The 26,707-nt window shown below is 41.0% G+C and overlaps 2 protein-coding genes and 1 long non-coding RNA gene across 6 annotated transcripts in view; 1 reads left to right on the forward strand and 2 right to left on the reverse strand.

Annotated features, from left to right (window-relative positions):
• LOC110740427 overlaps positions 1 to 22,574 on the reverse strand; it is a 39,588-nt gene extending 17,014 nt beyond the window's left edge. The window contains exons 1-2 of the long non-coding RNA XR_002521960.2: positions 12,546 to 22,574; positions 12,337 to 12,433 (exon numbers count right to left, since the gene is read on the reverse strand). This is a non-coding gene — a long non-coding RNA (uncharacterized LOC110740427). The remainder of the gene's footprint in view (positions 1 to 12,336; positions 12,434 to 12,545) is intronic.
• Positions 22,575 to 22,783: 209 nt separating this feature from the next.
• LOC110740445 (translation initiation factor IF-2-like) lies at positions 22,784 to 24,828 on the reverse strand. Its single transcript, XM_031664829.1, has 2 exons — positions 24,676 to 24,828; positions 22,784 to 24,643 (listed from the first exon to the last, which is right to left on the reverse strand). Exons 1-2 carry the CDS (start codon positions 24,826 to 24,828, stop codon positions 23,702 to 23,704), a joined length of 1,095 nt encoding a protein of 364 aa, XP_031520689.1. The 3' UTR covers positions 22,784 to 23,701.
• The window catches only part of TAPT1 (transmembrane anterior posterior transformation 1), a 65,742-nt gene continuing 63,771 nt past the window's right edge, over positions 24,737 to 26,707 (forward strand). For 2 of the 4 annotated variants that reach the window (XR_002521959.2, XM_003898511.4), the window contains exon 1: positions 24,737 to 25,025. Coding sequence is in view for 1 of the 4 variants with exons in the window: in XM_003898511.4 (XP_003898560.1) it covers positions 24,827 to 25,025 (199 nt within the window). In the remaining 3 variants the exon portion in view is untranslated. Of the gene's footprint in view, positions 25,026 to 25,116; positions 25,392 to 26,707 lie in introns of those variants that run through there. The other 2 variants (XM_003898512.3, XM_009206567.4) reach the window with 2 other exon arrangements.

A 26,707-nucleotide genomic window follows, 5' to 3' on the forward strand; every position in this document is an offset into this window, starting at 1 on the left:
CCGTGTTAGCCAGGATGGTCTCGATCTCCCGACCTCGTGATCCACCCGTCTCGGCCTCCCAAAGTGCTGGGATTACAGGCTTGAGCCACCGCGCCCGGCCTAGATTTATATTTCTACTTATGTATGTATCTGTAATATTTCAAAACCTCTGTCATAGAAATCATCGTTGAAGCCATAGGAGTGAATTAAATATCCAAGAAACAGAAAATGTAGAAAAAAGACAAGCAAGAAAAGAACAGTTCTGTAGGCTGACCCCACAATTAGAAGACCAGACAAGAGGAAGGGGAGTCATTATGGAGCTCAGGGAAAGGTCAGGAGCACTTAAGAGCCATCGCCATGGAAACAGGGACTCATGAAAGGGACAGTGGTTGATAATTTCAGACACAGAGAGGTTAAGGAGGGTAAAAATGGAGAGAAGGTCATCAAATGTGATGACCACATGGTCCTTTGGTGACCTTTGAGAGACTAATTTAGGAGAAAGCAGAGGGTAAAAGTCAGTAGCAAAGATGTTGGAGTAATTAGGTTACAGAAGGTGAAAACAAGGAAGGTGGACTAAGTCTTCTTTTCCAAGCCCGTCCCATTTTCCTGCCTGGCATCTGCCATCTGTACTCCACTTTGACTTGACCTTTTTCTCCTGGCATTTTGTCCTGTCTCTCTTACTTCCACTGTCTACTGGCCCCTGTAACGGCATCTCTTGCCAGCAGCAATTCTAGCATTCAGCCAACTAGCAAGCTATGAACTGAATCATCAAGTAGACTTTAACAGATAAGAAAACAGATCAAAGGTTACCTTGGTGAAATGTGTGCCGTCATAGATTCTGTATAATGAATGGAATCTCTTTAAGGACATTTTTGACTGGAAGAATCCCCACCTGTCTGTTAACAGAAGTTACCCCCAGGGTTTTAGACAGTAGGAGGTTGTGGTGGGGGATGCCTTTTTATTTTTACCATATAAATCACTTTATTGTTTTAGGTTGTTGTGATTATTGTTTTACAACAAAAAATTTGTTGGTTTTCAGATTAAAAAATTTTTTTTGCATGCCCTCCATTCTTCTAATCTGCAGAGGTACCATTTGGCTAAGACTGTCTATATTTCTTCTTATTTTATTCAAATTCTCCTCCCATAGTTCTTTGGCAGCCAGAATTAACTCAATGAAAATACTGGCAAATTCTCCAGTCAGTCTTTGTTCTTTATAATGTCATGGACATATCTAGATAATTGTTCTTCTATATCAACTGATACCTAGCTTTTAATGTAATTGGATCTTTGCATATCCAAAAGCCACTTATGCAAATTAAAACAATGACTTCACTCAGTAAACTGGGAATGATAGCCACAGTCATTATGAAAGTAAGAGAAGCTAATCAAAGCCCCATCTTCATAATTTTCTTTTTAGAGACCAACAACTAAAAACAAGTAGACAGGAAGAGAATAATTGGCCACTTATTCTAATCCCTGCCATTTATAATAATGATAAGTAGCACAAATAGCAAACAAATTAATGACTGCTCCCCCTGAGCCAATCAATTACCAAGCTATGATCACTTTACCTCCTACTTCTTGAATCTTTTCCTTCTCTACTGACTTATTCAGACTGTCTTTTCCTCTCTCATGGATCATGACAATAGTTTTCCATCCTCTATTCTTGTTTCTCTTAAAAATATCCTCCATATTGGTCACTAAAATGAGCTCTCTCATATAAAAACCAAGCCATTACCTTGCTTAAAACCCATCAATGGCTCTGAAAGCATCATGGAATGTCTAACCTCTTTATTGCAACATGCAAACTTGATGGTTTCCTGACTCCTATCTATAAATCTTCTGTACTCAGACTCATAATGCCCCAGACTTAGCTCTTTAACCTGGAGTTAGTGCTGTTGTGTGGAGTTCAGATCACTGCCAGAGTCTACTTCCCCTTGTGGCGAGTTGGCCTTTGGGACCTTACTGTCCTGTCATTGCGCATTGGTCAAGACCATCACAATTCACTGTGGCAGGGTTTCCTAATTTTCACATTTGGTAGTAGGAATTGGTGTCTCCCTTCCTTCTCTTTCAGAAGGCTTTTAGGATCCTTATTCAAATACGTCCACTCCCTCTCCCAACCTCTGCAAACTGAGGAAAAGCCTTTGCTAAGACACAAGACTTTTTTTTAAAGTTAATTGTATACCATTTTCCAAAGTTAAAACATGCCTCAATTCTTTACATAAAGGATGCTGTTCCAACATGACTTTCTGTGTTCACCTCTAAATAAAAAATTCCACGTCACCAAGTACACTATTACACACATATAATTAGATGTGTATAAAATTCAACTCTCCATAAATACATACATATATCTTAAAGCTTTATATCTCAACTTAGAAAATTACTTTTCTGACAACATCCTTTAATAATATTATTGCTGTTTTACAGAGGTCAGTAGGACTAAGATCAGAGCCTTCTGTGACTTTAACCAGGACTCAAATGAATGAACCCTCTCAATTAACTGATTATTATTTCTTCTACACCAGACTTCTAAAAAAAAGAAAGAAAGAGGCTAATAAATACCAATGTGTCAGAGACCATTTTCAGGCTGTTGAAATAATGCCTTCATCTATAGACTTCATTCATAAATACACACACACAAATACCTACAGTTCTTAGGATCTATTGACATTTTGGAGGACAAAGTCTTCAAACTTGGCCCATTCAAGCCCTTTCACCATGTGTAACCCCATCTCTGGAAGGTCTTAACGCAGGCATGTAGAAAGTGACCGCAGAGATGGGAATTTCCATTGAAGAACAGATGGAACAAAACTTTAAGAGCAAAATGCTGGACCGACTAACAGCAATAAAAATATCTACAGGCCCCACAGTCATATAATCAACTAGCAAGCTACAGTCTTTTTAAAGATCTTTAAATATGTAAAAATATAAAAGTCGGTCCCACGTATGTTTTCAACTCCTTCAGATTTCTGAGGTCATCCACTCTTAAAAGTCCAAGTTGAAGCAGACAAGAAACTAACTTAAAGACATTAGCAGCTCTAGAACCTCTGGAAGGGCCCAAGAATCACTGTTGAAAGCCATCAAGAGAGGCACTTGTAAATCAACTTATGCGAGGAGTTCCACCTATTTGGTTTGAGATTATTGGGAGAGATTAAGAAGGCTTTGGGTCTTCTTCACATTACAGCACCTTTAAAAAAAGAATAGTAAGAAGAAGAACCTTATAACCTAATGCTTAGCCCCTTTTTGCTTTACTCCCAGGGAACACAGAGCTCAATTTAGAACTCCTGGCAGTAGCTCCCCAATTAAAGGGCTGGACACATCCATTTCCTTTTTGGAATCACCTTGTTTAGATGGGTCACACTTTTAAAAGCCAAAATACAAATTCCAAATAAATAAATTAAATTAAATTAAGTAGAAAGCATAATATCATCACAGTCAATTATTGCTAGACCAAGGTACAGACATAGTATGGCCATGGCTTATGAAGTAGACTCTAGATTATCAAAAATCAAATGTCCAAGGCTTACTTTTGTCAGGCCCTCATGTCTTCTGAAGCCATCATCCCTTAAACATTCTACCAAGAACGTCTGGGTCCCATACCATATATCTTGGAAAATTCTGTGGATACCTTCTCCCATCACAGACTCCCACATCCAGATACCACATGCACACACACTTGTCCTATTCCCATGTCAGCATCTCGAAGGTACCCCAGTAAGATTGTGTTTTGAGCAGGGGGCACATCCTCCAATCTGTCTTCTTCCCCCACTCCTTTGCTCCAAGACGGTTGGTACAGTGGATGCCACTGGTGCTCCCTTCATCAGAGATTTGTTTCAACCAAAAAAGAGCTGCCTCGTCCAGATCATACTTCCACCTCAACCCCTTCAGAGAAGACTGGGGCCAATGACTGACCGACATAACGGTTTAAAGACCATACTCCTTACCCTAAGAGGAGTCCAACTCTGTCGTGCAATTCATGCTCCAGAGAGCTCTCTGTGGGATCTAGACTAATTTGATCCCCAGTCAAAACAACATCCACACTTGGGCTTCTTTCCCACCCTATTCTTCTCTCACTCCCCTTGTCCTGAGAGCACTCCCTCAATAAGTCACTTTCACAACAACCCCTGCATCAGGCTCTGCTTCCTGGGAATGCTTCCTGACACAGTTGGATTCAGTAGCTTTTTCCTGAACGACAATAATAACTCAACATAGAACAGTAACAATTTAGATGTGAGTATCCATGCTACATTGCTAAAAGAAGGAGCATCAGAGTGAACAACTGCAGAGTCCACAGCTCTCTCCTCTATACAGGGTATTGTAATCCAAGTGGAGAACATCATCTCTATTTTCATGTATCAGAGGCTTTTATTCTGTCCTCTCTCTTGACTGCCTCCCAGGGAGGGAAGTGAGCACAAAAATAAGAAAGCAAATCCTTGGTGTAGGAATCTTCTAGAGTTTGACAGTCATATTTAAAAGTTTCTGAAAGCTGGCCTGGTGCAGTGGCTCACACCTGTAATCCCAGCTCTTTGGGAGGCTGAGGTGGATGGATCACCTAAGTTCAGGAGTTCAAGACCAGCCTGGCCAATATGGTGAAACCCAGTCTCTACCACAAATACAAAAATTAGCTGGGTGTGATGGCACGTGCCTGTAGTCCCAGCTATTCAAGAGACTCAGGCAGGAGAATCACTTGAACCCAGGAAGTGGAAGTTGCAGTGAGCCACTGCACTCCTGCCTGGGTGACAGAGTGAGACACCATCTCAAACAAACAAACCAGCAAACAAAAAATTGGTTTCTGAAAGCTGTCGGAAGAGATACATGGCATAGAAACCAGATAATTCAACTCTTATAGATGCATCCTTCCCAAACTCATTCCTCTCACTTTCTTTCTCACCTACCCTTATCTACAAACTGAAGAATGCTTCCCTCAATTCCTTTAGAGATTGTGCTAAGAGCTGCTGGGAGGATACTGTGATGCCATGAGGGAAGGTATAGGCAATGTGATCACAAGGAATTCCGTGCGACCTGAGATGGGCAGGAAGGGCATAGCTTCCCCACCTACAAGGTGTGGGTGCCATAGGGTTAATGTCCATTCGGGCTGCTACATGGTTCATTCTGGTGGGTGGGCTAAATTTGAGGGATATATAAATTGCCACAGGAATACACAAAAAGAAACACACCAACACCACTTGGTGCTAAGGCAGGTAAGGTCAGCAGAGTTTCCACTGAGTGTAGAACGTCTGATCTGTGCCTGAGAGGATAAGTAGATGTCCATGCAGCAAAGGAGAAGAAAAAAGTCCCAGGCAAAGAGAATGGACAGCACAGAGATGTGGATGCAGATGGCAGTGCCAGGACCAGGCGAGCACAGAAGACCTGCCAGGGTGTGGCAGTAGATGAGGCTGGGAAGACAGCATGAAACCCACTTGAGAAGGTCCAGAGGATCATGGACATTTTTCCAGCAGGAAGTGCTTTGTTCATGTGCATTGTTAAAACCAATCTGCCCACTCTCTGGGGAATAGATTAGTGAGATAAGAAGGCAGCAAAACCAGTTAGTAGTCTTTTGAAATGATACCTAGTGCTCATTATATATTTATTACGTGGCCAGGCACTATTCCTAGCATTTTATCCTCACTCTGACTGCATGTGACAAATACTCTTTGGCATCTCAAATGACATGAGGAAACTGAGGCACAGAAGGTTAAGTAAGTTGCCCAGAGAGTCAAAGCTAGTAAGTACAGGGCAATTAATTAAACCAAGGGGGGTCTGGCTCCTGAGTCTGCACACTTTTCTGTCCCCCTAATGATGAGGGACTATTCTAGGGCAGTAATGACTAAAATAGAAAACAGGGGACAAGATAAATGACATTTTGAGGGTGAATATAGGTGAGGCAAAGAGATAAATAAAAAGAACTGAGGTTTCCAGTTTCAGTGACCCAGGAGAAGGGAATTAGAATTAAGAAGAGATGGAACAGCAGCTTCAGGGGTGAAAAGAATACCAACGTTTGAGGCATGCTAAGTTTGCAGAGATTGGGAGACATTCTGGTAAGTGTCTGAAATGTTTGTCTTACTCCCAGCCTTATCTTAAGATATCCTCTCCCACTGTGATGGTTAATCCTGATTGTTACCTTGATTGGATTGAAGGATGCAAATTATTGATCCTGGGTGTGTCTGTGAGGGTGTTGCCAAAGGAGATTAACATTTGAGTCAATGGACTGGGGAAGGCAGACCCACCCTTAACCTAGCTGGGCTCCATCTAATCAGCTGCCACCATGGCTAGAATATAAAGCAGGAAGAAAAAATGTGAAAAGTCTAGACTGGCTTAACCCCACAGCCTACATCTTTCTTCTCTTGGATGCATCCTGCCCTTGAACATCAAACTCCAAGTTCTTCAGTGTTGGGACTCAGACTGGCTCTCTGCTCCTCAGCTTGCAGACGGCCTATTGTGGGACCTTTGTGATTGTGTTAGTTAATATTTCACAAGCTCCTATATATATCTGCTATTAGTTCTGTCCCTCTAAAGAATCCTGACTGATATGCCCATCTTCCATAACTTGGTATCATCACATATGCTCTCTCTCCTTTGCTCAATCAGGGTCTGTTCTTAAGACAGTGTCCAGTACAGATGCCATTCACACATTAATGTCAGCAAATTCTCTCTTCCCAGATAGGCCTGATATTAAATGAGAGCTTTACCTCTTGTTAAAGAAATCAGTAAAAATTAATAGACTATGATGGAGAGGCATGTCTGGAGAATCTATCCTGCCTAAGTGTAAGACACTCAGCCCCACCTCCCAAGACAAAACCAGACATTCAAACTGATCAGGTTCTCCCATTAATTCAATAGCTGTGGAATGGATTTGGGAGTTCTCAGAGTCCTCTCACAAGGCACAAAAGCCACAGGGAATAGAGAACACTTTAGAATGTCAGCTAGTTCCCTAAAGTATCCAGGTCTTCTTTCAAAAATGTTCTTGGGCAGGGTGCAGTGGCTCACACCTGTAATCTCATTTGGGAGGCCAAGGCAGGAGGATCACTTGAACACAGGAGTTTAAGGCCAGTCTGGGCAATGTAGGGAGATCCATCTCTACAAAACATAAGAAATTAGCCTGACATGATAATGTGTGTCCGTGTTCCCAGCTACTCAGGTGGCTGAGGTGGGAGGATCACTTGAGCATGGGAGATCAAGGCTGCAGTCAGCCATGATCATGCCACTGCACTCCAGCTTTGGTGACAGAGTGAGACCCTGTCTCAAAAAACAAAAGGAAAGTTCGTGTTCAAAAGATTATCTTTTTAAAAATCAGGCATCTTCCTTCTCCCCCCACCACCCCCACCTCTCTCGCTGACTCTCTCTTCTGTCCTTCTGCCCTCACCCCTACTTGTTTTTGTTAAAAGAAAGTGTTAAAAGGAAAACTGAGGCACAATACAAATCTTAAAGAGTTTGTCTGAGCAAACAACAGTTCAAGAGTTGGGAAGCACCAAACCAAAAGAGGTTTGGAGCTCCATAAAGAGTCACAAGGAACTGGCTTTTATAGAGTAAATGCAGAAATAAGCACCTGAAGATGTCGAGACAAGGGGAACACTTAAGGCCAAAAGTTTGAGACTAGCCTGCACAACATAGTGAGACTCCCTATTTTGTCCCCCTTTCAGCTCCCTTTTCTACCAAAAAAAAAGGAAAATTAGCCAGGTATGGTGACACACAACTTTAATCCTAGCTACTTAGGAGCTGAGGCTGGAGGATCACCTGAGCCCAGGAGGTTGAGGTTGCATTGAGCTATGCTCATGCCACTGCATTCCATCCTGAGCAACAGAGTGAGACCTTGTCTCTTAAAATTAAAAATAAAATATTTGATTGATTGTGAATATTTAATTTCCTTATTTGGTTTGTCCCACTAGAAAGTCTCTAGTTATATAAGTTAGTTGGCTGCTTCTGATTGATTGAGCTTAAGTTTTGTTTTCCTCTGATATAAGCATTTACATGTAATGACCCAAGTTAAGTTTTGCTTACGTTTGCAATTTTAAAAAGGTTAAGGTTATTTTCAAGGCCTAACTCACTTGTCTGCTGAGGGATTTTCAGGTCTAGTCTCCATTTTAATTTGTTTTAATAACTGCCCCCTTTTTGGTTATCCTCTTTATCCTCTCAGCAAGCTGAGACTGTGATTAAACGGTATAGCATTCGTCTTGGTTATCACCATTGAGGGAGTTGACGTAGTCACTGGGACAGAGTCACAGAGACATTATCATCGTCCATAGTTGCACTGGAAGGAAGGGTGGTAGTGTCACTGTTATCAGCACCTCTGTAGCCATCACTGGTCAGGTGGTTGAGCTCCTTAAGTTGTCTGATCCTGATGGCAATCACTTGATATGTGAGTAGCTGCTGGACAGCATTTAAAACCCCTGATAGGACACCATGCACTAGGAAGGTAAATACAATGACTCTAAAGAGAATAATCGCCAAGGACTCAAAAATCTCCCAGAGCAGAGATTCCCAGGAGCTACGATGTAATCAACTAAACAAATCAGTAGGTGTAGCATCACCTACGCGATGAAAAACCTGTGTCTCTTCTTTTAAGATCTTTTAGATTTGGGGCAACAATTTCTGATTTATTAACATAGAAGCTACATTTTTCAACACTAACAGCACATGCACCACCCTAGTGAGTGGTTAGAGTATACAGAACTTCTCTATTTTGCAAAACTAATGAAGCAAGGCTGGAGAGAATTCATTTGTAAAGCCAAGACAAAAGTGGCAATGTCATTAAAGCTTTTTCTAAAGTCCTGGGAACATTTATAACAGACTTTTCTAATTCAGAAGTATCAATGGAAGGAATCAATGCTCTGACAAATGAGTGAAACCCAAAACTGCATGTAGTGAGAAGCTTAGCACTGCATGAATTTCTCTTACAAGAAGATATTTTATGGACAAATGAGCCAAGATTAATGGTTTCATTGCAGAGAGGGTTGTCTCTGAACATTCGGAGTCACTTTATTCCAAAATGGTCATTCAATTTGGGTCAATACTTGCACAAAATTGTGGTACATTGGAAATAGAGTCCCATTTCTTTTATGGGTAATGCTAAAATTTGAGGCTGTCAGTTCTATTCCCCTCAGTTTCCTTAAGAAGAAGGGGGTAAGCAGACTTCTAATTCTTGAATTTAGATAAAAAGAAGAGTTTGCTGTTGGATATAGGATTGCAAAAGAGCTAGTTCAGGAAAATCTATTTGGATTATAGAATTAAGAATGGGTATAGGCAGAGTAGGCTTTTGTGTGGTTACATTGGGAAAGGCTAATCCGAACAGTTTCAACACATAATTGAGGAGTAATAAATTGTAGAGAGGAATAAGTCTGATTACTAAAGAATACAGACAGGGAATTTTCATTCATTTGAGGATAGATAGGGAATATAGCTGGGTAAGACTAGTTAGGCTTTGGAGATGTGTCCACATCCTGGTAGGTTGGTACCAGGCTGTTTTATTGGCTGGATGCAACTGTGAAAATATATCAGGTTCTTCATATATTGTAAGGGCACAAATCCAGCATTCTGACTGATTATTTATAGATGCTATTTTTTATACAATATCCGCCAAGGAGTGTTTGCAATCAATGTTAAATTTTTAAAAAGCCTAATAAAGCTACTGATAACAAAAGCATTTTAATCATAGTACCAGTAAACTTGTATCATTGATAGATGCAAAAGACTATTCATTGTGTCATTATTTATAATAGCAGAAGATTGAAAACAATCCAACTATCTGATGGGGATCTATAAACTATGATATGTCCCCAAAATGCTGTACATTCAGCTTTGAAGAAGAAAAATAAGAAAAAGCCTCATGTACTAATATGGAGTGATCTCCAAGAGAAATTGTTAGGTGCAAAAATTAAGGTGCAAATCAAGGTAAGTAGTATACCACTTTTATATATATGTATATGCAATTCTTCCAGTATTTCTTTTTGTAAATATAAGCATACATATTTTTCAAATAAAACCATACATGTTTTTGCAAATATAAGCATATATATAAATCCAAGTTAACACATGTTAATATAAGCATATATATGCTTATATTTAATATTAATCAAAGTCAATATATCAAAGCATAAATATAATATAATATAATATAATCAAGACATATATAGATGCTTATATTTGAAAAAAGAAATACTGGAAGAATAAACTAGAAACAAAAATTTGCAGCCAACTGAGGCAAACAGGGTACAGGACTCAAGGCTTGAAGTAAGAGTATCCTGGTGTATTCGTCCATTTTCACACTGCTGATAAAGACATACCCAAGACTGGGCAATTCATAAAAGAAAAAGATTTAATTGGACTTACAGTTCCACATGCCTAGGGAGGCCTCACAATCATGGCAGAAGGCAAGGAGGAGCAAGTCACATCTTACGTGGATGGTGGCAGGCAAAAAAAAAAAAGGCGTTTGTGCAGAGAAACTCCCGTTTTATAAAACCATCAGATCTTGTGAGATCCACTCACCATCATGAGAACAGCATAGGAAAGACCCATACCCACGATTCAGTTATCTCCCACTGGGTCCCTTCCACAACACGTGGGAATTATGGGAGTGACAAGATGACATTTGGGTGGGGACATGCAGCCAAACCATATCACCTGAGTATAACTATATTATGTTGCCTATAACTATATAATGTTGACTTTGGAATTATGTGTTATATATATTCAAAATGTGAAATTTTAAAAAGGAATAAGCCCATCTCAAGTAGACATTGAGAGGATATATTTTACAAAAGCAAATCTGCAGACAGAAGTCAAACCAAGGCCTAACCATGGTTTATGGACCTTCGTGCCCACTCAATCCTCTAGATGGCCTGCCAAAGATGAGTGTAAAATGGGAGTGGAGAACAGTAGCAGAAAAAAGACAAGGATTGGATAGAGAAGGGGAGACAATGTCAAGAAGAGTGTGGCCAAGAGAAAGTGACAAGAGAACGCAAAGTAAGAAGCAGCACAGACAAGACACTGCCTCTCCAGACCACCACCTCTGTCTGAAAAGCCTTCTCTCTCAATCTTGCCAGAGATCTTTGTCATTAGCTAATAGTGGCTTTTTAAATAAGTTAGACTTTTTTTTTTTAAACAGTCCTAGTAATTTAGGAGAGCTTTTGTTTGTGTGTCAGGGCACTATTTTAAGATACAAAGCTGTGCAATTTTGATTCCACAAGAGTTCATCCTTTCGCTCCCTGCTCCTCTGTCCCCTATCTAAGCAGGTAGGCACCTGTGTTCACTGCCTCAGGGAGCAGATGTGGAGGATACAAAATGAAAGCCGATCTGTCTAACATTCACCACTCCTCTCACCTCCCGCCCTAGGGAAGTGGGGGAGAAAGAGGAAGAAAGCAGCCACTGGGGTCCTGAGCACCATTCCTGCAGGGAGGGGAAGACTTGTGCCAGGAATGGGCAAGTGGCTGCAACACTCTATGCAGAGGGCATCATAGGCAGCCTTCCACACATCTGTGATCCAAGCAAGGGAGCCTGAAGGGAAACAGAGAAAGACCCACTGGATTTGAAAAAACTATGCAGTCAGGGACCTGTGGAGTCCCACCCATTCCTTGCAAGGGACAAGAACAGGAACTGATGGACACAATGTCAGAGAGAGAAAGAGAGTGCTGGGAAACCTTTAATTTTCCCAACAGCCTGCCATAATGTAGAGTTCAAAGTTAATATTAAAGTGGTTAACAGATAATTTTAACGTAGTGTTTACTGCACATTTTAATTTTTAGGAAGACACTTATGTCCAATATCTCTGACTTATTCTCAACCTAATGGGACATGCTTTGACCTCAAGGGGTATAGAGGCCCGGTGCAGGAAAACAAGAACAGGGCATCTCCAGCTTTTCCCAGGCTCTCTCTCTCAGACCTGTGCTGTCCCTCACAGTACCCTACCCACATGGGGTGTCAGTGCTGGAACCCAGAGACAGCAGCACAACCAAGGAATCAAGAAACAGCAAAGCAAGCAAAGGTAGAGCCTTGGAGAACTTCTCAGAGAAAGATACAGATTATGACCTCTCAGTTTACCTTTATTTCATTCATACGCTCAGAACTAAATTCCACAGAGATCAAACAAATACACTTGATTCAAGAACAGACACAAAACTGTCCTGCACTTTGTCCTGAAGGCAAAAGCAACCAACCAACCAACCAACCAACAAAAAGGTCAGAACAGGGTCAGGGTGCAAGGGGATGCTAGCTAAAAATATAAAGGGATTTGAAGAAAACGCCATTTTTTTCAATGTCTTGGAGATTTAGTAACTGATTTTGGCTGCTACATAAGCAGATGGGTTTTCTTTAAGATAAATTGCAGTCCTGGAACCTATCCAACTCATAAAACAGACTTACCCTTGCGAGCTGTGTAGACTGGCAGGGGAAACGATTACATGAGGATAAGAAGAGTGTATTTCATATGTTCAGCTGAACTCATGAGATTGTTTAGATTCTACAAAAAAAAAAAAAAAAATAGGGTAATCTACCAGTTTCTGCTTACCTAGGCTAACTGGTTCTTCACTTTGCCCATCTAGTACACAGTATCGCAACAAGGATTAACTCACCTGCAGGACCGGGAGCTCCCTAAGGGCTGGAGCCATGTTTCTTCATGGCTTAACCTCCATTTCTTATCACAGTGCCTGGTGCTAGGAAGTGCCCAACAAACATGCAGTGAAGACACCAGGGGATGGTTAGATGAGCCCTCCGTGGATGGAGAGAAGAAGGATGTGTGCGTTGGCTGCCGCTCTATTATTCATAAGGCAACAAAAGTTTTGCCATAATTTATTCAGTCTCCGGACAAATGGGAAGAACAGAGAATGGTCAGGGTCATAACAGAGTGTTCTGTTTCATCTAATCTGTGAGTGGTGGATCTAGTAGATGGGGTAAGACCCAGTTCACAGCTGGAGAGCAAGAGTATCAAAGCTTATCTGATGTTGTGGCCAACACGTGGTAGCAAGACTTTCTCAAAAGCAGTAATATTCAAGGGTCACGGCAAGCGATAGTATTGTGGGGTTAAGGGCAGTAAGATCCCCTTGACTGAGAGGTGATAAGCAAGTGATAGCAGCTCTGGAGAAAGTTCTGGGCCCAGGAAGGAATTAGGGGTTTAATTGGGAACTCAAAGTAAAAGCCCAAATGGATGGCCAGATTGAGGATGGTTCTGTCTTGGGCACACGGCTGCAGAGGAATCATTAGATATGAAGATTTAGGCAGCAATGCTAAATTCTACCCCAGGAAAGGACTGGGATCTTAATGCTCTTCTTGGGGATCCTGTTCCAACTCTCCTGTACATTCATCCTCTCCTCTCCAACCCATCAGCACCTAACCATGCTTAAGTCTCTCTCGTATTAAAAGGAAACAAACCAGTGAATCAATAAGCAAATTTTTCTTCTTGCAGCCCAGTGTTGTCCTTGTAATTGTCTCCACATCTTCGCTTCCTTCTTGCTCCTCTTCTGTATACCCAGCTGCAGATCTTTCTCCATTCATGAGGCTGCCTTCAGTGATGACAGGGTGATGTTACTGTTGCAAAATCCACACATTTCAGTATGCATCCTCTTGGCAGCATCCAACATTGTTGACCACTTCCTCTTTCTTGTCTTCCACAAGAATGCCATCTTGTGGGTTTCTCCCTGCCTTCTACCACTCCTTCCTGGATTCCTTCTCCTAGTTTTCTGGGGTGCCCTTCTCTTATGCTACATACCCTCTGGTAAGATGTCATCCATTCTCTTGCCCTCATACCCAGATGCAAATGCTTACAAATCTACGTTTCATCCTAGACTTCTCTCCAAATCAGCATACCTATATACACGTACCTATGTTCTGGACTTTTCTCATTGGCTCTTCCATAGGCAGAAGAATGTCATTCAGATTCTGAGGCAGTTTTGGTTTTAAGGACCAAAATGAAACAGACAAGGGCCAAAATGATACACAGCAAAATTTGTTATAGATGAAAAGCTGACTTGAGAATCACAGATCTTCAGTAATATTTACAGTTGAAAAAATTGTCTCATGAAACTCGCTGGTTACAAAAAAAGGTAAAATACAACTGAAAATATCAAAAACAGAAAATGGTAAAAAATTATTATTGCTCACAAATTAATGAAAAATCAAAAAAGTAGATGTACAAAATTTGACATGGTAAAAATAGTAGAGCTAAAATGACATTTACCATGAAAAAGTTATATCTGTAAAAATTTGACAAAGATGATGATAAAGAAGTTGATAAATCAATTATTCATTGTAAAATGTACACAAGAAAGATTTTGTCCTCATGGAAACAGTGCTAGTAAAATAAAAATACAGGAGGGAACAAATGGGAAAAGATTAAATTTGCCATACAGGAAATAGGTCAAGAAATTAAACTAGCTTAATGAAGTTAACCCTGGAATAAATCTTTACCACAAAATTCATCAGTGTTGATATCATCTTGATGTCAACATTTATATTCAAGAACAAAAAATACCCAGCAAGGTCAAAACATACAAGAGCTCAAAATGATGATGTCAAAATGTCCTGCACTCCCTATAGGCACTTCAAATTCCACAATTTCCACACTGGAGTCACTTTCCATTCCCTACCTATACCCTAAACTGCTTCTCTTGCATTTCCTATCTCTGAGAATAGCACCATCATCCCCAAGTCAAAATTCTGTACATTTCCCCTGAAATTTCCTCTGTCTTCCTTACGCACTTTTCCCCCACCTGTACACTGTATCACATCCTGCCTTTTCTGGCTCCTAATTATCTCTCAACGTATTCTCTCCACCCCATTTCCACCGTAACTCCTGCTGTTGAGGCCATTAACACTTTTGTGCTACAGCCTCTTCACTGGTCATACTGATTCTCTTGACTCCCTCAAACCATTCCACATGCCAGCAAGGAAAGAGATCTTCCTAAAATGCAAATCTAATCATCTACTCTTTACAGGTTCCCTCTGCCCTGTGCCTAGCTTGCAAGGCCCCTTGTAATATTTATATCTGCAGCCTAACCCCACCATCACAGCTACATTACATCTCCCTCTGTGCCTTAGACTTCCCATCCCCTCCCTGGTTTACAGGCATTGCATACAGTTCTCCTTCTACTTCAAATCCTGCTGCTTTCAACCTAAACCCTATAACTCCCATGCTAGTGAATTCTTACTCATCCTTTGAGAATTATGTTGCAACTATCTCCTAGTCTTTCTCTACTACCACATTGTAAAGTTCTTAGGACAAAGTCATGACTTACTCACCTTTATATTCTTAACACCAAGTACAGTTACACTTGTAATTACTGACATGTAATAAGACTTCTCCATATATTTGTTGAACCAATGAATGGAGCTTCTTTAATCTTCACAACAATCCTGCATAGCAGGTATTACTATTGTTGTTTTAAAAAAGCTCAAAGAAGTAACTTGCCCCAGTCCCCACAGCAAGTAAGGAGCAGTTTGGATTCAACCTATATTAGTTTATAAGGTGCATGTTATTTCTATTCTACCATGCTCTGTCTTTCAACTAGATGCAACCAAAATACACATACGGACACAGTTCCTACAAATATGGGATCGAGAGCTGACAGGGGGAGTAATGCATTAAAAAATAGTTACAACACAGTGTGGCGTGCACACTAAGACGCTAAGATGCATGAACCATGGGTGTATATTGAAAAGAATGACCATGGGAAGTTAAAAAGACTGTGAGGGAGAATATTAGAGCTGGGGCTTAAAGGATGTGGAAGAGCTTGACTGGCAAAGTTGGGAAGAGAGTCCTGGGCAGATGTAGAAAATAAGTTGCTTTCTTACACCTCAGTTACTGCATCAGAGTAAGTTTAGGAAATTAATATTCCTTGAGTGTAGTATAGATGACAAAGCTGCTAATGCCAATATTTTGAAACTCTAAAATAATTAAATGTACAAGAGTATAAATCATCAGCAAGGATGATTTCTCAGAAGCATTGAGCATTATACCAAAAGCGTCTTTCTTGGGTGCTGCCAGAGACCTCAGGCAGGCCATTATGAACGTATTTCTTCATGCCTTGTGCTCATCATTGTATTCTTCCGGGTTCCAAGTGCTAATTAAAATTGCACACTGACTGCCAAAGAAAAAGCAAAAGCGCTTACATTAAAATAATGTGTCTAAATTAAATGGCTCAAAACAGAGAGTCTGATTCCAAATTGACATACAGTTCTTACCCTACTCCATAACTACTGGGGGATTAGGCTGAGACTCAGACACAAAATTGAATACATAATGTCTTCTTCCTGGTATTTATACTTACTGACAATAATCTAGAACTTTAAAGTTTACAAAAGACTGCTTCCAAGCCATTGACATCCCATTTCATCCTTTCAATAGACTGAAATGATTTGATTTGAGGTTCTGAGGCTAAATATGATTATTTTATATGTGAATACATTGCCTATCATTAAAATGTATCTGTGAGTTGCTGTCAAAAAATGTTAATCCTTAATGAATGATTTATTGTCTTATAGCCAAACAAAACAAAAAAAAATTTTTTTTAAGTTTATTCTATGAATGTTCTGCTGAAACAACTTTTCAGGAAAAAAAAAAAGATGGTAAAATGTCTTAACTAGATCCTGGACTTGGACATTGAGAGTAAGACTTAATGCATAGTAAATGTTCAATAAACAGATTATTGTTCCAATTATTCTTGTGAAAATTTTGTAGAAATGCAAGCATATCCCAATATACACCAGATTAAAAACAAACAAACAAACAAACAAAAAACCAGAATTACTCTTCAACACGTGGAGATGGCCAAGAGGAAGTGTTGGCAACCTACAAATGCCCTAATTCCTCATTTCACTTCCAGGCCATTCTTCCCCACTCTCCTTAAGTCAAAATGCTCTATCCCAGCCCCATTCATGGTCTACTATTTAGCCTTGGAAATCTCATTCTGCCCGTGCTCTAGCGCCCACCTGTCAGGCCGTTCAGTTGCCACCCTCAGCCCTGTTTTCCATCTGGCAAACAAATCTTTCCAGATCCATCTAAATGCCATTTCCTTCTAAGCTGACCTGGTCATCCCAAAGCCAAATTAATTAATCTCTCCTCTGAACTACCATGGTACTTCATATGGTCTTCCATTGTGGTACTTACTGTATAGCAATGTAATTACTCGTGGGTGGGAAATTCATCTTATTTACCTTTGTTACTCTAAGGCTTTTTCCCAGTACCGGGCACATAAAATCTGGTCAACAAATGTATGCTGAATAAGAAATACTAAAGACTGCTATTTGAAGGTAAGCAATTTCAGATAAACATTATCATTTACAGTAGGGTACCTGAGCTCACCAGAAGGATATTATTACAAATGAATGTCAGCATTTAATGCTAGCCTCAAATAACCAAAGAGGCACCTAAAAAATCACGTGACTCTAGAGCTGAAAGGAGACTTTGAGACAATCTAGCCCACCTTCTGCTACATAAATTAGGTAATAATGGCCCAGAGCACATCCACGTTCCACAACTAATAAGTGGCAGGCCTCCTGATTCTAAGTTTATAGCTTTCTCCATTATATTCTGCTACTCTCTGCATGATGAACTTTTATAGCCTACTGCCATCATTCAAGATTACTTTTTATGGTGTAGTCCCAAATATTTCACCCACTTTGGTGCACACAGGCAAAAGAACAGATTGTTTTGAGAAAACTATCCATTAGCTAAAAACAAATACTCGCATGGGCAAATCCACCTGTGTGTTTATATATGTCCCTGAAGGATTAACGGTTGCTGCCTTTCTAAAAGATTTAGCTTAAAAAAACACACTCAGAAGAAAAACCTTTGCTGATAAGCTATTTTTAAAAAATACTCCCAACATAAAGAAAACTATTTGCTTTCAAGGGAGAAGCCAGTTATACTGTCCATAAAACACCAGTGAAGAAAGCTAATCACACCAATTAGGCATCCTCTGTGGAACACTATCAAAATATCAGAGGGAAACAAATTACAGATTTGGAGTGGACATTGCATTGCCCAAAGTCAGTGGAACCAACTGATTTTTGGACCTTAATTACTTAATACAAGACTGATTTTGTTGGATGCATTAAGATAAAGTAGAAACTGTGTGTTTATCCAGCTAGTAAAAATAAAATCAAATTACATGAAACTAAGTACTATTCAGAAAAAGAATATCTAGCCAAACATTTCAGATAACAAATATCAGAACTATAATAAATATTAAAATTGAATATTTAAAAATGGGTTGCAGCACTAGAAATGAATTATTTATATTAAGACAATTGTGTTATTACACCGCTAAGTAGACGGATGAAAGGTCAGAGTGTAATTTAAAAAATGACAATGACCAGCATCTGATTTAGTCTCAGTTTTCTTAGCAATCGAATATTTATGTGTAAATTATACATGCCAAATTTGCAACCCCAGTGTATATCTGTCAAGAGTGGGCATATGCTTAGGAGAACGTGAATTAACGTTAGTACCAGCTTAGGCAAAGTATAATTAGGAGGATAAAACTGTCACAAGAAAATAATGCTTGCTAAAGCTACAATACGTTTTCTTCTTATTGCTATTTCAAAAAATTAACCACATTCTTTTCTCCTCCATGAAACTGTGTACCTAAGTTATAGTATTTATTAAGCATCCACATGGAAGACAAGCAGGTAAAAGTGGTTCATTATTAGAAATTGATACTAAATTGGAAAATGTCAGAAACAAGAGAAGCATTTTACACATAAACATAGACTTAGAACTGAAAAGAAAAGCGAATAGAATAGATGCATACAAAAGGGCAATTTGAAAATCTAAGGCCTTGAAATCAGATAATCTAATTTCTAAAACCTGGAAAGCAGAAACCCTGAGAAGATTTTTGAGAATCCGAAAGTTTATCATGCATTTGCAATAAATTTGGGTATGAAGGCAAAAGAGAGAAATAAATATTTGGGTTTGCCTAAAAGATAACAAACAATAGATCCTTGTAAAAGACTGCTTCACTTTTTAATCTCAGAAACAAGAAGGAGAAAGAAAAGGAAAAACTGCCAGAATGAAAACACTGATTAATGAACAGAATGAAAGCTAATAACAAGAGCAGGATCACAGCCCAAAAGAGCTTAAAGGGCATCGATGTCAAGAGAAAAATTACTCAGTTACCCTTAATCCATCATAGTTCAACTAGAAACACTAGAAAAAAGCAAAAAACTATCCTAAATACCACATAAAATCTCCTGATTACCAACTGCTATTTGATAAGTGGCCAAAAGAAGCAATAAATAACTTGCCACTGGGGAATAACAAAAAGAATAAAAAAAAAAAAAAAAAAAAAAAAACTCTGAAAGGCAAAATTCAAAAGGACTAGCAACAGGAACTGGGTGGTAAATAAAATCTCCCCTGCTTCCTGAATTCCAAAATGAAAGCCTTTGCCAGCTAGATTTAGAAAAAAGGATTTTTGACAGTTATCAACACATTACTGGAAGGTCTGAATTTATTCTGCAAAATGATTATTGCTAATTAACCGACTAAATGATTAACATGGTTTGAAACAGCGTCTATTTATTTTCATGGTGATAATGAGAAACACTGTTCTTTTTTCTCAAAGAGATAAATCTGGAATGGAAAGCCTGCTGAGTCATTACCAGGGGCCCTTTCATCAGTATTTTGAAATTTTCCAGAAATTTAAAGTCCAGCACAAAATACATTTTATAACTGATCATGAATAAAAGGCCCTATAAGCCAATAAGCCATGAAATTATATCGGTTCATACACTTTTATTACATAAACAGAACCCATCTTTAGGTCTTCAGAACATAATACCCTTTACAAAACACCCCTTTCGGCAAAGTAGTTTTCAAAAAGTCCTATTTACGATGGTTTCTGTCATATATTCTAATGTCAAAGAAATCCTTTTAAAAATGTTGCTCATGCTTTAGTTAAGGTGTAACAGGTACATTAGAATCAAAGGCACATTACTTAATTTGTGTTACATCTTCCAGAAATAAAGCGAATTGATGTCCTTTAGAAATCCATGGAATAAAGTCCAAAAAGAATAAAACATAATGCGCATCAGTCCAAAAATGATTGCCAAAGACAGAAATTATTATTACTGAAACTCAGAAATTCAAACTCACATTAATTTAGTGCAAAGGCTTGTTCTGCATTCAGCAGTATATTTTATTTCTTTAGAATATCAGCTGCAAAGCTGTTTAGATCTTTCAAAAACATCAACTCTTCTTTCTGATGACAAAATGGTGAATGAATTAAATTCAGAACTACAGTTTGTGAAGACACATGACATTTATGATTCATGAAATAGAAGTCATGTAATGCTAAAATAAAGTTTCAACTGAGAAATACAGATTTAATTAAAACTGTGCTCTATTCAGTGTTTGAATCCATATTATGAAAATCAACTGTACAATGATTACTGAGTAATCATCTCAAATATAACTTCAGGTGCTGTTTAATGTCACCTTACAGCAGAGTTCTTAGACTGAGGTGTGCACGGGTACAATATTGGAAACTTGTTCAAAATGTAGAAACCCTGAGGCCTGGTGTGAGAAACACAGCCTTAGAGTTCTGGAAAGTCACTGAGAAACCATCACTTCTCCTCATGCCCAGAAATGAAGGACTAATGCACAGAACATAAAGGTACATAAAAACTTACATGTCTTTGTTGTTATCAACACAATTATTGCATTTAAACTCTATGCATTCAAACCTTAGACTCAATTACAAAGTGACTGTAAGCATTTCATATTTTTCTACAAATGTTGATAGTGCATGCCTGTCTACTATTTTTATCCAGAAGGGAGTTGCATGGAGTTTAGCCCAGTATTTTGGAGCTAGAAGGGAGGAGGATCGGTCATTGAGTCCAATACTCTGTAAGTCAGAAAATGAAGCAGAGAGGGGTCACCTGTGCTCCTTTGGTCAAAGACTTTAGTTGAAGGTCAGAGAGAATCCAGGCCATTTCCTGACTCAGGATTCTTTCAAGTTAGCAAATATGTGATGTTTTTATTACTCAGGAAAAGTGTATAGAACTACTTTCAAAAATATTTTAGGGACAATACACTAGAAGTGTTATCAAGAGATAAACTGCTTTGTAGTTAAAAAGTGAAAACTACAGCCTAAATGAAAGGAAGGGAGAATAAAAGGAAAATGGTATTTTTTTCAGCTCTCATTATACAAGAGATGATGACCCACTTACCAATGAAAAGACACTGAGGGCCACAGTGACCCTCTGAGACCCTCTTTCCAGGGTCACACAGATGAAATATGTGGCCAAAACAGCATCTTTCCCAAGGCTTATAACTGTAGGCCCTTGTACTACACTGTGCTATACCTGGTAGGAAAGAATATAGAAATACAAACTAAAAAACATCACTTATTTTAAAAGTCTTGCTATTTCATGAAATGGCAGACCATAATGATCTGGTGTGGACATTAAACAAAAAGAGTTTACATGCCTCATTAAGATAACTTTCTGGAGCTTTGAATCCATGGCTTATACGTAATGGGTTCAGTATATTTTGTGTAGCCACAAAATCCCAATTGTTAAATCTTTAATTACTGAAATATGAAGTTATGCAATTTATGTTTGAAATCTGCGTATGCTACTCACCAAATTTTTGTTCTTTAAAAATGACTGTTTTGCAATTTTCAAAACACAGTAGCTTCATAATGCATATAGCAATCACAAGACTTTATCAATCTCTGGTTTCTGAACTCACATCCAATATTCATCACTTTCCTCTACTGAAATTACTCCCCACCTGTGGAGTATTTTTTTTTCTTTTTAGTGCAGACATGCTACAGCATACCATCTTATTGTTTGTGAAATCAATATTTAAATTGATTCAGGAAAAGTGTATGGAACTAATTTCAAACATCTTATAGAGACAATTCACTAGAATTACCCCTAAAAACAGTTATAAGATAAAACCAGGATTTGGATGACAATGATGGACAATATTGTCATTGTCATCCAAATCTACGTTTAATCTTATAACTTAATTCAGAATGTTATTTGATGCCTATTTAATGGCTAAGGTTGCTATGTTTCTTAAATACTCATATTGTTTTTCTAATGGTAATACCATAAATCCAAGCCTGTATTTTTCTTTTTACAACTGATATAAAGTGCATTATGATATTTTGACTGCTATTTATCCTCCTCGGAGAACTGCTGGTTCTTCTATGCTGCATAAATATTTCTTATTTTAAGGTAATTTGTAACCTAATACTTTGAAGATTCCAAATACATATTGGAAAATACTATTTTCCTGGATTCTAACTAAGTTGCAACACGTTGAATTAACTCAAAGAAAACAATTTTCTATATGCAATAAGCTATTTGATTATCTGATTATCAACACCCATACAAGGGAAGAATAGCTGAAAAAAGTATTTTTACTAATGGTTGTTTCTAAAATGCTTTTTTGTATGTTGACTTCAATGTAGGTTTGAAATTGTACAGTTTCACATGTCAGATATAACAAAGCAGCTTCAGTGAAAAGATTCAACCGAAGAGAAGCTACAAGACCCTCAACTTGCCCACATCTGCATTCCCACATTTCCAATTTGTTCCTCCTGCTTTAGTCAGTACCTAGCCTTGGCATGGCTGCTTCCTTTTTTTTTTTTTTTTTTTTTTTTTTTTTCTTTTTTTGAGATGGAGTCTCACTCTGTCGCCCGGGCTGAAGTCCAGTGACGCGATCTCGGTGCGGTTCACTGCAACCTCCGCCTCCCGGATTCAAGCGATTCTCCTGCCTCAGCCTTACAGTAGCTGGGAATACAGGTGGGCAGGCGCCCGCCATATGCCCGGCTAATTATTTGTAATTTTAGTAGAGACGGAGTTTCATTATGTTGGCCAGGCTGGTCTCGATCTCCTGACCTCGTGATTCGCCCGCTTCGGCCTCCCAAAGTGTTGGGATTACAGGCGTGAGCCACCGTGCCAGGCCCTCTCTCTTCTATTTAAAAGGATAGCCACAGCCTTTGGAACCGAATGTCTTTCCTCAGGCCTCATAATAGAAAATGAAGAAAGTCCATTCTGACAACTGGCTGCCTTAGGAAACAGAATTTGGGATTCTTACCCTTCCAGCTCCTGTCGAGTCAAAGGCAAAGGCAATAACCCAATAAATGTGGTGAGACAGTAAATGGAAACTGACATAAACATAGCAATAAAAGCCTACTTCCCTCTTTGCAATCAATACATAATGGAATGGGTATGATTTTACACCATAAAAGATCAGAGAATAATAGAATTTGGGCTGAATAAAGCTTAGAAAGAAGTCACAACACTTTCCATACCTTTTGATTTTCAAAACGATTCTTAAGATTTGTCGAGAATATTTGTTTTCAATTGTTCCAGTGAGGCTCAGTTTTGACCACATGCAAGGAAAATAGAGAATTTCATGGAGGATCATCACAGGATTGGCTTAGAAATGTAATCCTGTGAGCTGTCCCGTTTCATAAAGGATAAGGTTCCGACACCTGCACCGAATGTTCCTCCTTTCAACGAGGCTGGGCTCCTAGCTGCTGGGGCATTTTTAGTCCATCTTGGGCTCTCACCTCTGCCTCCTGCTCAGCTGTCACAATGCCAGGCGGCTGTGCAGCCCAAAGCAGCCCACTCCGTTTTAAACTTGCTCAGTTTGCAATCAGGTAATCCGCTACCGACAACAGAACCCTCAAGGTTCGTTTATATGCGGTTCTCAAGTTTAGGTCTAGGGAAGTTTCCAGGAAGCTTAGTGTTCGGGGAGGAATTCGTTTTGCTTTTGCTAATCAAAGAGACACAAAAGCACATCTGAGTCCCGAAGCTGACACATGGGAAATCGCGGTACCACTGTCCCCTCACCAGAGCGCGCAACAATCACTTGCGGAGCGGGTAAAAGGTCCGCATCTTCCCCGAGCCTGGGGCACCTTCGCTCCCACGGCCCCAGCTGGTGGTGGTCTTGACACCACGCTCGGTGCGGGGTCACACGCCAGAGCTGGAAAGGGGAGGTCCAACCCCAAGTAAAGCGACAGAGTAAGGACACAGTGGTGGCCAAGGGCTGTCTGCTAACCCCAGTCCCTAAAGACAGTGTGGAAAGTCCGTCCCAGCGCCAGCCCTTGAAGCGCTCTGCTGGTCCGGCCGCGGCCCCTCCCCTGCGCGCCCCCACCTGTTGTGAAGCTCCCCAAGCTCCTTCTAGCCCAAGTGCTTTGGAAACTGCCAAAGGACACTCAGAGGCCAGGGAATGTGACAGGCAAGCATAAATATGCAGAAGAGATGGAACCAAAATAGCGGGCACGCAGGGCCGGAGCTCGCGGGGGTCGGGGATCTGGAGCCGGGCCCTCGCCGCCGCGGCCGCGCCCGCGCCAGCGGTGCCAAGACCTGGCGGGCGGCGCCGGCGCACTCCGGGCACCCAGTCTGCAAAAGGGGCCCTGAGCGTGCGGCCGGACACCTCGCAGACTGCGGACAGCGGCCTGGGCGGCAGCCTCCCCGGGGCTCCACGGCCGACCCGCCGCCCGCCGCTGCCATCCCCGGCCCGCTCCTGCCGGGTCCCAGACCCAAGCCCCGAAGGCGCCCGCTCTGCGCGACCGCGCAGCCCGGCTGCATGGAGCCCGGCGCGGTGCCCCGGCCGGCGGAGCCAGCCACGGCGCGGGAAACAGCCGCCCGCCACGGCGAGGGCAAAAAGAAGATGGCGGCGGCTGTGGCGGCGGCGGCAGCAGCGGCGGCTGCCTCACACGCATCGCTGACGCCAATGGTGCGCGCCAGTCGGCGGGCCGCGGATGGCGGCGGCGGCGGCGGCGGCGGCCCGGGCTCCGGCGAGGGGCGGGGCGAGGCGGGGAGGGGGCCGGCCGGAGGCGGAGGCCGGGCCAGAGGCTGGAGGGAGGCGGCGGGGACAGTTTGTTGTGCTCGGAACATGGCGGGCGTTGGCGACGCGGCCGCCCCAGGAGAAGGCAGCGGTGGCGGCGTGGACGGCCCGCAGCGGGACGGCCGCGGCGAGGCGGAGCAGCCGGGCAGCAGCGGCGGACAGGGGCCCCCGCCGGCGCCTCAGCTCACTGAGACGCTGGGCTTCTACGAGAGCGACCGGCGGCGGGAGAGGCGCCGGGGCCGCACAGGTGAGGCGGGCGGCGCTAGGCCGCGGCGGGCACCAAGGGGGCGGACTGGGCACCGAGGGCGCCTTGGGACCTCGGCCCCCGAGCCCCGCGGCCGGCGCTGCCTCCCGGGATCGCCCGGGCTGTGGGCGCGCGCGCTGCCGATGCTCCGCGGCCGTTGACAGCTCCTCGGGCGGGTTCCGCGCGCACCGCCGAGGCTCCCGCGGCCGCGCCAGGCCAGGTGTGCGCTAGAAGGGGTCTGCGGCCGGGAAAGTTCTGTCCGGGTCCCTGCACCGCTCTCGGAAGGTCTTAGGTTGGCGGGCATCTCCACGTCTCAGAGCCAAAACGTGAGAAGCACACGGCTGATCTCTTAATTATATTTATGTCAAGGTGACTTTTTTTGTTCTGTATTTTAAGTGAACTTGAGCCATAGAGACCTGTTAACTTGCTCTCCAAATAGATGTTTCACAGACAGCTGACGGTGTGGTAGTGACCATGAAGTTCAGTAGTTTTGCCCAGTACAGAAATATTTAACACTCCATGAAATGTTGCATCCGAACTTTTCCTAAACTGAAACTTAAGCCAAAAAATTGCTAGATGAGAAAATGTGTACTTATGAATGCTACATTCAGTGACCAGTTTTAAACGTATTGTTACAGTGTTACAGTTCCTATAAGATCTAGATTTTTATTCTCATTTAAAAAATTTTTTTTAACTTGCGTTAGTATTCATATTGCAGTTGCAAATTAGTTTTAAATGAAAAAAGATTTTGAGATGGATGTCTTCTTGAATATAGAGTGAACCCAACCTTTTAATTCCTCAGGCTTTAAACAGCAGCTGAACTATAACTCCATTAAATTTCTTCCAACTAAAAAATTATTTCTGTTGTCCAAAAGGGACTGTGTTAGCCGTTATTTCCTGCAGTTCATGCAAATAACTTTAAGTTGTGAGGCTGATTACATCATTGATTGTACTTGAGTATGGAAATTTTAACAGTACTTAAGGGACATAAAGTTGATCAGATGAGATTTTAATTGATTTGCTGATTCCCAGAACTGGACGTAGGTTCGATTTTGAAGCAGTCTGTATGAAAATTACAGACTGTCATGTTTGGTCTTTTTCAATTAACCACTTAAAAATTCTCAACCGTACTTTATTTGGTTTAGTTCTCAGTTAAACATTTGCTTTCAAGAGTATTTACTTTCTGAATTGGCAGGATCTAAGTAAGTCAAAATATCAAATCTCTCAACTGTCTGTTTACTTACTTAGACTTGAATATTAAAAGCACTCTTGTAAATAGAAATAGATGTTGCCAGGCTTCACTATACTTTCTTTAAAATATTTCTCAGTTGCAGGAAAGCCACCATTTTAAAAGCCCTTTTTTCTTGTTTGCATGGAGAGGAAATGAAGTTGTTTGAAGCCTATTGATGAGCACAGATCTGGAGCTTGCAGTATCACTTCACACTTCTTCCCTGGCTTTTTCTGGGACTGGATACCTGGACTTACATGGACTTCATTATACCACATATCCATTCTTCACCAACATGGGTCACCATGTTTAAGGCTGGATTTTTTTTAAACCCATAGTCGCAGGAAGTCATTATCAGGGAGATGCCTCCAGGTTTAGCTGTTGGGGTAGTCCTTGTTCTTTCCCCAGGTCCATTGATTTTGTGTGAGGAGATGTCAGTGGCCACTCCTGCTTTACC

The sequence above is a fragment of the Papio anubis genome, chromosome 3, assembly GCF_008728515.1.
Source record: "Papio anubis isolate 15944 chromosome 3, Panubis1.0, whole genome shotgun sequence".
NCBI classification, from domain to species: Eukaryota; Metazoa; Chordata; class Mammalia; order Primates; family Cercopithecidae; genus Papio; species Papio anubis.

Coding starts and splice junctions, on each gene's coding strand:
- LOC110740445 (XM_031664829.1), bottom strand. CDS start 24,828: ATGTTCCGAGCACAACAAACTGTCCCCGCCGCCTCCCTCCAGCCTCTG. Junction 24,644..24,675: donor CATCCGCGGCCCGCCGACTG/GCGCGCACCATT, acceptor CGATGCGTGTGA/GGCAGCCGCCGCTGCTGCCG.